Source organism: Phycodurus eques, chromosome 10 (assembly GCF_024500275.1).
Source record: "Phycodurus eques isolate BA_2022a chromosome 10, UOR_Pequ_1.1, whole genome shotgun sequence".
Lineage (NCBI taxonomy): Eukaryota > Metazoa > Chordata > Actinopteri > Syngnathiformes > Syngnathidae > Phycodurus > Phycodurus eques.
This window is the reverse complement of record NC_084534.1, coordinates 13,401,071-13,414,999: the sequence shown is the minus strand read 5'-3', so window position 1 is coordinate 13,414,999 and position 13,929 is coordinate 13,401,071. Positions and strand designations below refer to the sequence as shown.

General features: G+C 39.9%; 1 protein-coding gene across 2 annotated transcripts in view; it reads right to left on the bottom strand.

Annotated features, from left to right (window-relative positions):
* Window positions 1–8,326: 8,326 nt before the first annotated feature.
* Window positions 8,327–13,929, bottom strand: part of camk1b (calcium/calmodulin-dependent protein kinase Ib) — a 31,623-nt gene continuing 26,020 nt past the window's right edge. For both annotated transcript variants that reach the window (XM_061687782.1, XM_061687783.1), the window contains 5 exons: window positions 13,811–13,923; window positions 13,429–13,507; window positions 12,071–12,158; window positions 11,774–11,915; window positions 8,327–10,780 (listed from right to left, as the gene is read on the bottom strand). In XM_061687782.1, coding sequence (XP_061543766.1) covers window positions 10,680–10,780; window positions 11,774–11,915; window positions 12,071–12,158; window positions 13,429–13,507; window positions 13,811–13,923 — 523 coding nt within the window. In that variant the 3' untranslated portion in view covers window positions 8,327–10,679. The remainder of the gene's footprint in view (window positions 10,781–11,773; window positions 11,916–12,070; window positions 12,159–13,428; window positions 13,508–13,810; window positions 13,924–13,929) is intronic.

Below are 13,929 nucleotides of genomic sequence, written 5' to 3'. Positions count from 1 at the left end.
ACATCACCTCCTATGTTGTTTTTCCATTCATCTGCATTAAACACATTGAGTATGTTTAACTATTATGAAATATTAACTTTATGTCATAAATATAACATGAATAAATTAACAGCCTTGGATCCACATTGTGCACAGATGTAAAAGCAGACCCACGTATAAAAAAGTGTCATCCTACCAAAAGAAAATGTTTGCAAATAAGTCTGGGCTTTTAAGGTCTTTTTTCACTGCATGCTCTATACATAGCTGCTGATTTCCTGATATAGGCTCACTTTTTAGACTTATTAATGATACATTATCATCTGTAACCTCAGTAAGTGTCATTTTGTGTGTCTTACCACATAAAAGGGTAATGGCCAAAAGGAAAACAGTGTTAAAAGGGTTATAAATACCAGTGAACATTTTAATCTCAATCATAACTTCATCTCTAAAATGTCCTTTGGAACTAGCAGTGTGTTAGAGCCTCTTCTAGAGTGGAAGATTTACAAATAAATGGTTCAAATACAAAGAAAAAGAGGAAACAAACCTACGCCAAGGAAAAACAATATCAGATAGTTATAGTTTTTTTCTTTACTCTAATCATTATCTACACTGTCAGGTCATAATGATAATTTTGACAAATATGAAGTTTTGGTTTTTTTTTTAAATTGGAAACATTTCCTTTAACCAATCAAATTTACAATTCTCCTCAGAGAGGACGTCAGCATTTTTCCGTCTTGTGATTGGTTGGTCAGAGCAGGCCAAATTCAACATCTGTAGCGATCTGCACACTTAATACCTTTAATAATCAGCATAGCTGGCGAGTATGATGTATTCTATTTACATGTTGTTGTTGTTGTTGTCATGGTACTAGATACATATTAATGTTGTAGGGCTCCAGATGCTGTACTGTGAGCTATGTGGCACTGTCGCGTGCTGCTACATTGCGTTTTTGTATGGTATTGATGATTTCTCAAATAGTGACACGATAGCAGTGGTATTAAGAGGCAACCAGGTACCCACCATTCGAAGAAGGTTTGCATGCCATCTTGTGTAGTTACAGATATATTCTACCAACAAACAAATAAACATACTGTAAATGTAAGGAGATAACAGAACGCCCGGTTTCATTTGTGCTTGGTGGATATCGCTAAAAACAACCTCAAGGTAAGTAGGTCTTATTTTGACCTCCTCTGTTAAAGATGTTGTCCACTTCAGGCTTTTTGCGCAACCACACGACCTATTGAGAGTTCCAGTATGATTTTTAGGACGTGACAGGAACCAAATGGCTTCCATATGCTGCTGTTGCGTACGACTGAGGGATCGAAGAATGAGAAGCAGCCTTGAAATAGGAAGAGGGACAAAAGGAAACATTTAGCAGGTTGTAGAGGGATTGCTCTCCACTAAAGCAGGATAGGAAGGGACATTTACAAGCCTTTTTCTAGCTTCTCATTGGAATCCTTAAGCAAAGATTAGAGCTATCTCTCTCTCCTGGTTTGGTCTTTGTTCTCCCTGTTCAACCTTTGCCAAGCTTGCCTGCAGCCAAGTGTCAAAATCACATGGAAGTGAGCCAAAGATGATAAGCACACAGCATTCTCAACATAAACCAGTAGTGTGCACTGCCAAGCTGCAGAACACATGTCAGCCAATACCACTCTATGCTGGTGGTCTCATACACTGGATGGGGCTATTTTTGCAACGTGGGTTTATTTTATGTGTCTTGTGTTAGCTTTTCACCTTTCTCTCCGGCTATTGATCCTATGTGATTTTGTTTCTCCACATATTTTTGAAGAATTTTAGTCAACTACTGTATATGTGGTTTGCCAGTGCCTGGCGAGGGATGAGGAAATGATGAAATGAGAACATTCACAAGGAGCATGGAGCTTTTAACAAAATACAATTGTGGTGGTTTTTTTTGGGGGGGGGGGGGGGGGGGGGAGTTGTGGCTGGAATGGATTCATGATATTTCCTTTCAATGGAGGAAATTAATTTTAAACTCTTGTATATTGTATTACGAGTTAAACTCATAAGTGACGTTAACATGGTGTCCTCTAACCTGCGAACCTGTAAGCGCTCCTTCCATCAGTTCAATGTCGTCTGCATTTGAAGCCATACTGACTTTAATATATTCCATTCCGACGTCTGAAATCATTTTGGATTGTCACCTTCCCTCTCGAGTTTCTGCACCTCTGCTCTCATTCTCTATTTATTTCACAAAAGGTATTGGTTGCCAGAGCAACGTGGCTTCTGTTCTGATGGAAATCTTTCCTCATTGTTACCATTAAATTTGACCTGCTGTCCTTTGGGTGCTACTTTATTGTTGACATCCAGGTTTTTCTTCCACGAAAATGACTTACTTGCGTTTGTCCTCCGGGACCTCCGTCTATCCCTGCTCCACAGAGTCTGACTCTATGCATAATAATACTGTCAAAGTCTAGGCTCCGTGTAGGTTACAATATCGGCCATAACATTATATATGTCTGTATGTCGTCTCTGTGCTTATAAAAGAAATAAAAGACACATTCTTCCTCGTTCATTTTTTTCTTTGCAAAAGACCTCCTTTGTCTTTTTACTTTCCATCATTCACAACATGCACACCTTTGGAGGAATGGGACTTCATGTGTTTGTTGATAGAGCTGTACAAGTTAGACTGAAGCTTAACCTTGGTTCTCTTTGTAGTATCACTCTGTGTTTATTTAATTCTTTTGAGTGACAAGCTGCAATAGTATCAATGCAGAAGACCGGAATGCCTGCTGATGATGTTTAAAAAAAAATAAAAAAATTTTTTATTATTTTTATTACAAAACAAACAAGACCCTTTATGCTAAAAAAAAAAAATACAAGTGACACATTCACTAACTAATATTTCTCTGATTTACAATCATGGTCGGACAAGTCAACTTATTTCCAGATGTGGCCTCAAATAAGGTCTTGTTTGATAATTCATAACAGATGTACGCAGACTTCCAGAGAGTCCAATGCTCATGCAAATCAAGTTGTTACCTATCCATCCATGTCACTGCGTTAAAACTCATGTGGACAGACATGTTGGCAAGCACACTTGAGGGCACGTTGAAGTTTCCACTTAATTTAAAGTGCATGTGTTGGGACTCTGGGAGGAAACCAGTGCTCCCAGGGGAAACTCAAAACATGTAAGTCCACACAGATAACCACCCCCATCACCAGTTAGAAAAAATAAAAAATATTTCGCATAGATGGAATAATCACCTAAAGATGTGTTTCCTCAGGCATCCCATTTCATCCCACTCTCATCAACATAGTTATCATCCAAAATGATCAATAAAAATAAGTTCTGATAATTAAATGCATCACTTCTTAGATTCACATAAATGCATAATATAACCATCCATGCATTTTCTTTACCACTTCTCCTCATGAGAGTCACTCGTGAGCTGATTTTGGGTGCACCTGGGACTGATCGCCAGCCAATCACAGGGCACAAAGACAGTCCCACCATTCACATTCACCTTTTGGACAATTTATAGTCCTCAATGAACCTAACATTTATGTTTTTGGTATGTGGGAGGAAGTCGGAGTACCTGCCGAAAACCCCCTGCAAGCACTGGGAAAACATGCAAACTCCATACAGGATTGCTGGAGCCAAGATTCAAACCCCCAACCTCAGAACTGTGAGGCAGATGAGATAACCATTAGGCTATCATGCAGCCCTCCACCCTTAACAGTCACACTAAATAGAAGTGGTTATCAAATGTTGTCATCCTGGGACCCGCATTTTCCTATTGTTGCAAAGTCGCGACCCACTCTTATAGAAGTTAAGTATTTTTTTTACACATGGCCTCTAAAAACATATGCACAATATATTATATTTTGAACTGGCAACTGCGACAAAACAGCCAAACAGAGTAGAGCTGATCAAAGCAAAAACAACTTCCCGTATGGGCACCTCGATCCAGATCCTCACAAATATTGAACGGGTTCTTACTCGACAAAGTTCAATGGAAATTGGTTTTGTATTTTATTTTACCGTGTAACTGATTGTCTCTTGAAGAATGCTGTGAAAAGGGACATTAAACATTAAAATAACACGCCATCACCTCCATTTGGAAAGAAAGCCCTTTGGATCTCACATTCAATTGATTGTAATTGCTGAAGGAATTTGTGGTTTCTCTCTTCCTGCCAACATCACTTTTCTATCTGAGACTTTCATTATGATGTTTATGTGTTCCTGCCATTTTTTTTTTTCTAAACTCCAGTGAGTAGTCCTTATATAATCCACTTTCTTGCAGTGGATCTGCTCAAAGGAGAACACGCACAGTGAGTGAATTGTTCCGAATACTGCAAGTCACTCATCTCCATGAAGTGGAAGATGATCTCACCGTATAATTTAAGGTCTCTCACCCTCTACTGTGCTCCAACACCTCAGGGACTTGGTTTTGTTTATGCTCTAACAACCTGATTTGAGCGAGGCCACGGGACACTTTGCAAATGGAGCTGGAAAATCTGACGCCATTCATGGCTTTTATCTGTATTTGTTTTTCTGTCTTCCAGCCCAAACAAAATATTGATTCTCTGAGCAATCTGTGTCTTCCCCTCAATCCCAAATGAACTGCAGATAAAAGTTGGAAATATGAGTGTCGTGTTTGCTTATCAAGGATGTGCGTGTGTGGGAAAGTTGATAAAAGCTGAATCGATAAAAATCATTCAATCATCAAAACATTGTTATTATTATGATTATTATTATAGGACAGACATATACTGTACTGTACAAACAGTTGGTGTCTGTACAGTACAGACGTCTCAGCTCCTCTGAGCTGCTCGCAGAGGATAAAGAATATATGACTGAGAGTACTGTTATATTGACTCCATAAATGCGTTGCTGCACTCTTTGTGTCCAAATATCAGTTAGGTAAAGGGTTATATATGCGTTTCCCATTATGTGACAGCATTAGCATTTAGCCGGTGCGGGCTAACAGCTAAACTGTTTGTTTGTTTTAAATACATAATGTGTAATTCTCATAGTTTTATGTTTAGTTTGAGAGTAAACTTCAACTGGGAATGAAATTAAACAGTTGTAAGCATCTTTTGTAAAGAATTGTTCACGATATGCCAAAGTGCCGCTTATTGTGAAGTGATTTGAGTTCTCGGCCGCCATGCAGCGCTCGTATCTCCAGTTTGCTCTCGCAATTGAATGAAAGCAAAAGAAATCGGCCAAACGACATAATTCGGGTCGCTCGTAGCTCAAGGCCCCACTGTAATAATAATTGGAATTTTGTCATGAGCTATCCTTGTAGTTCCTGTTTTCCATATGAGATGTGTGAAGAAGGGACATGTGGCAATTATCAAAGGCATCCATTATTAGTCTCTCACTTCAATTGAGCTTAAAACTAAAAAATAAAAGGCTGTCACAGCAGGAAGTGAGTGGAGGGGGAAAAAAGAAAAACACCTTGTGAAAACTCTCCATTACTGTGACAACAAACACAGCAGATATGTTAACCTCCGGCGGGCGCTGACAGAGTCCTGCTGACAGATGTCAATTCGACCTGTATGTGTGTTCTGTACACAACATGTCATTTCGGCAAAGCAAGTATCACTGAGGGATGCTGTTTTTTTATTTAGGAAGAGCTTTCCCTGCAGAGATGTCTGTCATTTACAGAAACACAATATCTGCTCATTCTCACACTCTTTTGTTGTTTTTGGAGAATCAATATCTTAGATACGACTATCTTGGATCAGAGTGTCACATTGTTTCTGTTTGGCACAAATTCACTCACACTGCGGTTGTTTGGGAAAGTTTCTCTCGCTGTTTACCCCCTAAAGAGACGGACTGCATTTCATCACGTGCAGCTTCACGGTGTCCGGGGATGAACCATCTTAAATGGACTAAGGTTTTTCCAAGACGATATCTCTTGCTGTTGTGCAAATGGGACAGACAACCCCTATTAACGAATTGTTTTGTAAGGGTTGACCATTTCCCCCTGTTTTTCTGGAAGATTCCTGGCTTTGCATTTTTCCAGTGCCCTCGTTACTAGTGGTGTCATGAGTGTTATCTGTAACATTAGTATCTCTAGCTCATTTTTGGGGGTGCAAGCACCTCTAAATTGAATTGCAGCACACCTAAAATTTGAGACATTTTTATTTTGCACTTTTTAAACAAGCTAGAAGTGTATAATCATACAGTACTTGGTTAAAATATAATATTTTAACAACAAAAATACAGCACCCCCCCCCCTTGCCTCAAAAGTTGTTTGTTCCACCTTAAGTGTGCTATATGCACAGAGCAATATATGCAGCCTTCCAGTGGTATACAGTCATGGTTTAAACCAGGATACGGCAACATTTTTTTACTTGTACAACTCAATGCCAACGCACTATTATCATTACCATTCCTCTTTTTGCTGCATTGAATCAATTGCTCACTGTTTATGTTGTTAGGTAGGATTTAGCTGATGTTTTTTTTTCCGAGCAAGGAAACAATTTAGGTGGTTAGAGACAGCACCGCTGTCCTCTATTGGAATTGGAATGAGAGAAGGATGCCACCCTGGGCGGCTGCCCATATCGCCCATATCCGAAACTGCCCCTGACATTGTCACTCAACGAGCAGGAAATGCGATCAGACCACTTGCATTTTTCCAGTATTCTTTTCTAATCCCTACAATAATCGGATTTATATATTTTTCAATGATGCTGCATGTGCAAATGTAATGTAAATTGATCGATTTGCACACACATCGCCGCTGGCACAGATGAATTGTGACGCACTCCGACCCGCATGTGGCTCAAATGGTGTCTATGTTTTTTTTTTTTTGACAACTACAAATGTCGCTTTGCTGTGCGTGTGTATTTGAACAACAAATACGGTGTTTGTTTAGTCTCGGCTCTTATATTGTTTTTTTTTTTTGAATAATGTTCTGTGCCACATTCTCTAATTTAACTTTGGAATTAATTACAAATAATTGACATAATTATGGTGGCACGGTAGCCGACTGGTTAGCACATCTGCCTCACAGTTCTGAGGTCTGGGGTTCAAATCTGGCCTCCCCTGTGTGGAGTTTACATGTTCTCCCCGTGCCTGCGTGTGTTTTCTGCGGGCACTCCGGTTTCCTCCCACATCCCAAAAACATGCATGCTAGGTTAATTGAAGACTCAAAATTGCCCGTAGGTGTGAATGTGAGTGTGAATGGTTGTTTGTTTCTACGTGCTCTGCGATTGGCTGGCAACCAATTCAGAGATGGGATAGGCTCCGGCATGCCTGTGACCCTAGTGAGGATAAGCGGTACAGAAAATGGATGGCGGGTTGGGTTTCTGTCTTTAACAAGCTTTCTGATGATACCAACATTTTGAAAATAGGATAAAAATTAAGAAAGTTATTATTATTATTATATTTTGGAGACATTGCTTGTGACTTTGAAGCACTGCGCATTGGCTAACATACGTCCAACGGATGTCCTTTTATAAGGAAACGGGCGAGTTGACCTGCCACAACTAGTACCGCTTCTCGCGCACTGAATGAAGCGAATAACTGATTGAACATCTGGCTCACACTAGGAGAAATCCCATTTTTCATTTTTCCATCCATTTTCAACACCACATATCCCGGTTGGGTTGCGGGGCGCCGGAGCCTATCCCAGCCGACTTTGGACGAAAGGAAGACTACACCCTGAACTGGTCGCCAGTCAGTCGCAGGGCACATATAGACACTGACAACCATTCGCACTCACATTCACACCGTCACTGAGTGGGAACTGAACCCACGCTGCCCGCACCAAAGTCAGGCGAGTGTACCACTACACCATCAGTGACTAGGAGAAAACCCATGATTTGTAAATATCGTTAGTGACACAAGTCTTGTAACATTTCTGACACACCTCGAACAGGCATGTACAGGTTATATACACACTCCTGCGCTACAATATGAGTTTGATCGGCCAGTTTCCACCAGTCCTCGATGGGTTAATGATTTGGGTTTCTATTAATCGTTATTAGATAATTTTGCCCAATGAATAATGCTATTATCAATAAATATTCTAAGCGGGAACATTTGATACACAATATGTGTGATTTGAGTGGTCCCTATTTGTTTCGAGCAGTGTATTTCACAGAAACTCATATCTAGTACCACATTCAGATTACCTCATCATCTTCATTCCCACCTCCCTCTTCCACGTCGGGACATGACTTGCAAATGTCAGCACTCCCTTCCCAACCATCCATGCAAACGTTTGGAAGCAGCCCTGTGGTCCTGCTCTAACCGCATCATCATTTCTACTCTCTGTGAGGACCTTGGCTGTCTTTCCATCCCCCGTCTTTGTCCATTCTGCTTGCATTAAAGTATTTATTCCGAACAAATGAACAGAACAGTACAGCTGAATACTGCATAGACAAGTAGTTTAATGTATGTTTCACTTACAGCCACTTTTCCACAGCCCATGACGCATTGCATCTTTGTGTACAGTTTAAAATACTGTTTAAAAAAGACATTTTCATGGTTAAAAACACTCATTTGTACGACAAATCCATCTTGACAGGCAAAAAGAGTGAACAAGAAGAAAGAAGATAGCCTTCACACTAATATGTTCCCTTTATCCCAATGAAGAGCATTTCTAATGCTGTAATTGAAAGCAGAAATAGTTGAAATAACATTGTGTATTTCCAACCCTGTTGTATGTATCCCCCCACAAAAAAAAGAAAGAAAAAAGAAAATATCCTACCACGAGTTCAGTGGTGAGGTAATGGCTATATGGTTATGCATGTCATCATCATTTACTTCATTGACCAGGAATGTTAGATTTTCCATTTTAGAAGTTTTGGTCCACTTTACAACAAGGGGACATCATATGGTCATAAAATATACATTTTAGGCTTCTGATAATGTCCAAAATCATCATAATAATAACAGCAATAACAATAATTCATTGTTAAGAATTTGGTTTGAAACTGACTCAACTGAAATTGAAACAGTTGAGTCAAAATGGAGTAACAGCAGAGGCCATAATTGCTGTTGATTCAGTCTCAACGAGTTTGTGGTCTGAAGAGCGACAACATGTGCTGAGGATCATCCTGCAAAAAAATAAATAAAAATAAAATAAAAAAAAAACACTAGCGAAATTCGGAGTAAAATTTTCTCAACATTTAATTGGTTACTTGGTTAAATTTCCCCATAGTCAAACAAGTAAACGTCCATCGACAATTTGAGTACTTTTGGGCGCTACAGAATCGTACGCCATGTTATCCGAACAATTCAGACTTGGAAACTCTGTAAAATACAGTCGACATCTTACATTACTGTCCAAAAGCACAACCACATGATCTGACTGAACAAAGCCTAAACATTTTCATTTTAAGCAACACCATTAAGTTTTTTCTTTTTTTCTTTTTATCTGGAGGGTTTTTGGCTTGATGTCTCCAGTGCTTACCTCACGGCAACTACTCACAACGGATTTGCACACTACCACTTCAGATGTATAATTTAGGTGTGTTTGAAAATCGTGTATGGAATCACAATGCAGAATCATGTGCATTAAAGCTCCTCTCTGCTATCAACACAAAAAGAAGCTCATTCAGTACTTAACCACAAACATTACAGGAGAGTGGTGAGAGAATGATGCATATTGACATTCTTTGATGAAGTTCCTTTTAAAAGGATGCCTGTAAAATAATGTACTAGGGAAAAACAAATGATGTATGACTACAGTACACATTGTTAGATGCAGATATTTATATATATTTTTTGCATCCATTCATATATACTTTATCTTCAGGCTTGTGTAACATTAAACCTGTCTCATTACAATTTGGCTAGATTTTTATTTTATTTTTTTAAAGATGACAAAACCAACATATTCTTCACTAATCTGGAGGGAAACAAAACATATAAAAGCTACAAAATGCGATAAATATAAAACATTAACGCATTGTCCAGATAGACACTCTTGAGAAGCTCCCACCCAAAATAAACCCATCATACTGTAAACCCTAAAGGCACCATAGACAAAGATAAGATCCCTGTGCCCATGTGGTTCAAGAGGTTGAACGAAGCGAAGGAGAAGCCTTTTCCGCAGCTGCATGGAAACACCATATACAGGATATACCATCTCATAAAAAGCTACATTGGAATGGATGGAGTTTTGCATAAAGGCCACAGATAGTCTAAAAGGATCACTTTATAGACAGATCTGTGTTGACTTTGCAGTACTAATAGATTGGACTCTGTTACATTCAAAAGACTGCAAAAAGATCTCGGGAAGGCTTTGCTTATGACACTCCCTCCTCCGCAACAATAGAAAGAGGGCATATTTAAAAAGATAAAACATGCTCGGGAACGCTCTCGTCTGATCATGCACAAATAACACAAAACAAGTAGCAACAACAGCAAACACAGGCTGTGTCAAAATCATAGTCTCAGCTCTTTCCCGCTTTGGAAATAAAGAATCCTCCGAACTTCACTCTTTATTCTGTGAGCACAAACTACCCGTCGAGTCGGACAACTAGTCATCATAATCACCAATTACCACTTCCCTATTTTTCTGAATCTGAATTTCAATCTCCTTCTTTCCCAGACTTCACAGACTTGCTCCCCCTGCAGGCGAGGGGATAGAATGACGCCTCATTCCAAACCAGACATGAGGGGTTGTGAGGGAGTCGCTACCTCCACTTTCACCAGGGGGTTTAAAAATGGGGGAAAAAATCACTGGGGTCGACAAAGCAGTGCAGCAGCTCAGGGATCACACCCGGCTAGCTGGGTGGCAGCGGTAGGTACAGTTGGACAGAGGGTCCACGCCATCCCCGTCCTGTGTCTGGGAGCAACCCGCCTCCCCGTAAGACTCTGAAAGAAAACACAGTATAAGACCGCATGAAAATTTGTTTTTGGGAAAAAAACTTTTTTATCCATGTTTTAAAGTAGCTCTTTATACAAAAGAACAAGAACCATCATTTCATACGGCAGTGAAACCAGGCAATCAGCAGATTGAGAGGTACTGTATTGAAAATAATGAAAACTATAACTAAAAACACATTATATTGGTAGATCAAAAGTCAATGATGAAAACATTGTTTGAGGGCTAAAATGTTTAATACACAAGTAGCCCTACAAAGGATTAAACAGTGGTGCTTTTAAATTAACAAACGTTCTGAAGGATCCCAAATATTACTAGGGAGCACAATGACCTCAAGTAGAAATGAAATGTATCTCTTAACACTCCCCCTCCACATTTATCAAGACCTCTGATGTTGATGCCTTGTACAAATCATGTGTCGTAAAAAATATTTAAGCGTGATACCTGGGGGGAAAAAAACACGCTCTTTCTTGCAGTCTAATGACTTTTTAAGTTATGATTTTAATTCCATTGTCATTGCTATGAATGACATGAATTTGGGGGATTCCAAAGCCGGGGCTATTTGTGGCCGCCGCATGTTTTGTAGTAGCCCACGGAATATTTTGATAATACAATTACACGGCCCATATCAAGAGGTTACAAAAAAAAGTTAAAATGTTGAAAGAAAGCGCAATACATTTGTTTTTAAACAAAAAGTTTTATTTTTTTAAGCAAAATACAACAAGAAAATACAGTAACTAAAACTGCACATTTTTAGAGTGGCCTTTTATTGTGGGCCGCCTCAGGCTCACCTGTGCAATAATCATGCTTATTAATCACAATCATGACGAACACAAGATTGAGAAATAGAAAAAGTCTTAGAGTTCAGCTCGTGAGAAATGGGAGCAAATACTAAAGTGTGACATTCATATTTTTATTCAGTGTAACTGAAAAAGATCAAGAGGACTAAGAGGGAGTGAAGTAAAACAGCAAGTCAACTCTACCTGCGTGCTGAGGGTCCTCTCCCGGGATCAGCAGGTGAGCTCGGCACGGGCTCGTCAGGGTCGCTTGGTTGGGTCCTTCGTGGTTGGTGCCCAGCTGAAGACGCCTCATGTGGCGGACCACCGCTGTAGCGTTGAATGCTTGCTGAGGAGGGACATGCCAAGTAAGCTGTTATCTTGACTCAATTGACAACCGAGTCAGGGGACCAACACGTTGAAAGTATAGAGTTGGTCAGATATGTCATATAACAACAAATACAAACGAAGGTAGATTATATTAAGGTATAGAAAATGTTTTACCTTCCATTTGCTTTTGGCAAAGTTCTTCTTGATCTGCGCACTGACAGACTCATGGATGTTCTTGTCCAAAGCAGTATCTCCAGCAATCCTGAGGAGAGGAAACACATAAGTGTGTGTGTTTGTGCATGTGTTTGTGCGTACATTTGTGTGTGTGTGTGTTTGTATAATCATAGAACTTAAACCCCACATCACTATTCACGGATTCACCTATTTGCATTTTTTTCTGTTGAACCTATTATCAGCTATTTCCTTGAAAATCTCATGCATTTTGGTGCTCTTTTTCTGATGTCACAACGGTGCCACAAAATGGCAACAAAGCCCCGACTAATAAGAAAGTAATAATTGGTGTCAAGGAAGTATTGTTGGAAGTGATATCTCTGCTGAGAGACAAAGATATTTTTATGTCGGTGAGGACCTAAATTTAACCTGGTTTGTCAGTGGTGGAAGTTACGGAGAGTCTTGGCTCTCATTTGCATGTACGCGTGCCCTTGTGGTGCATTTTATCGAAAATCAAATAATCTGTAAGCCAGTTATTTGAACGGATAATGCTGTAAAATGCATTTGATTGTGGAACTGTTTTGGAATAATATTGCATGTTATATTTATAGTTTAAACTATTAATATAGGCAATTATTAACATTATTAGGAGAGCCTGTAATTAATTTTTTTATTGTGTCGAGGCACATTTTACATTAGAAAAATCTCACGGAACACCACCAAACAAAAACGCCACAAAAATAAAAAAACTTATACTGAAATGACGATCTTGTGTCAATTGACACACAAATGTACTTATTCAGGCGGCACGGTGGACGACTGGTTAGAGCGTCAGCCTCACAGTTCTGAGGACCCGGGTTCAATCCCAGGCCCCGACTGTGTGGAGTTTGCATGTTCTCCCCGTGCCTGCGTGGGTTTTCTCCGGGCACTCCGGTTTCCTCCCACATCCCAAAAACATGCATAAATTGGAGACTCTAAATTGCCCGTAGGTGTGACTGTGAGTGCGAATGGTTGTCTGTTTGTATGTGCCCTGCGATTGGCTGGCAACCAGTTCAGGGTGTACCCCGCCTCCTGCCCGATGACAGCTGGGATAGGCTCCAGCATGCCCGCGACCCTAGTGAGGAGAAGCGGCTCAGAAAATGGATGGATGTACTTATTCAGTGTACAATTTGGGCCAGTTTAGTTGAACACTGTCACTATCATTCTGTTGCATGAACAGCAACAGGTTGAATGGACCGTCTGCCAGTCACTCTATGTCAGTGCCATGTATATAGATGAACAAAGACACATTAAGATAAATGCATTTGAAATACAAACACAATTGCTCAATGTACATTGGGAAGGGAGGTTGTAACAAGTACCATGGGTGCTGCAGGGCCTGCTCGCAGGTGTAACGTACATTGGGGTCTTTCTCCATCAGATGGACTATAAAGTCTTTCGCTGTCAAGGTAAAAACAAAAGACATCATTACACTTCATGCGAAATACAGTTGATTTCTTGTTTGAATGGCCAAGAGAGTCAAGCTTTTGTGTGCCATGGCAAATGTCCAGTCAGATTGTTCTGGTGCCATCACACCAATGCTGGCATACAGTATTTAGTATGGTAACTGAGGACTGCTATAATATGAGGTGTTGCATATTTTAGTCCTCAATTCATTTCGTTTTGATGGAATTGCAAGTTTTAGTTTAAGAATTCACTATAAAATGTTTTTAAAAGATGCAATTGAAGAAGTCTGTATACTACCTGAATCCGAGATATCATCCCAGTATGGCGAATCAAACTCGTATTCTGCTTTCAGGATCTGCTCAAACAGTTTGGCGTCGTTCTCGTCATAAAATGGAGGGTAACCGCACAACCTGAGA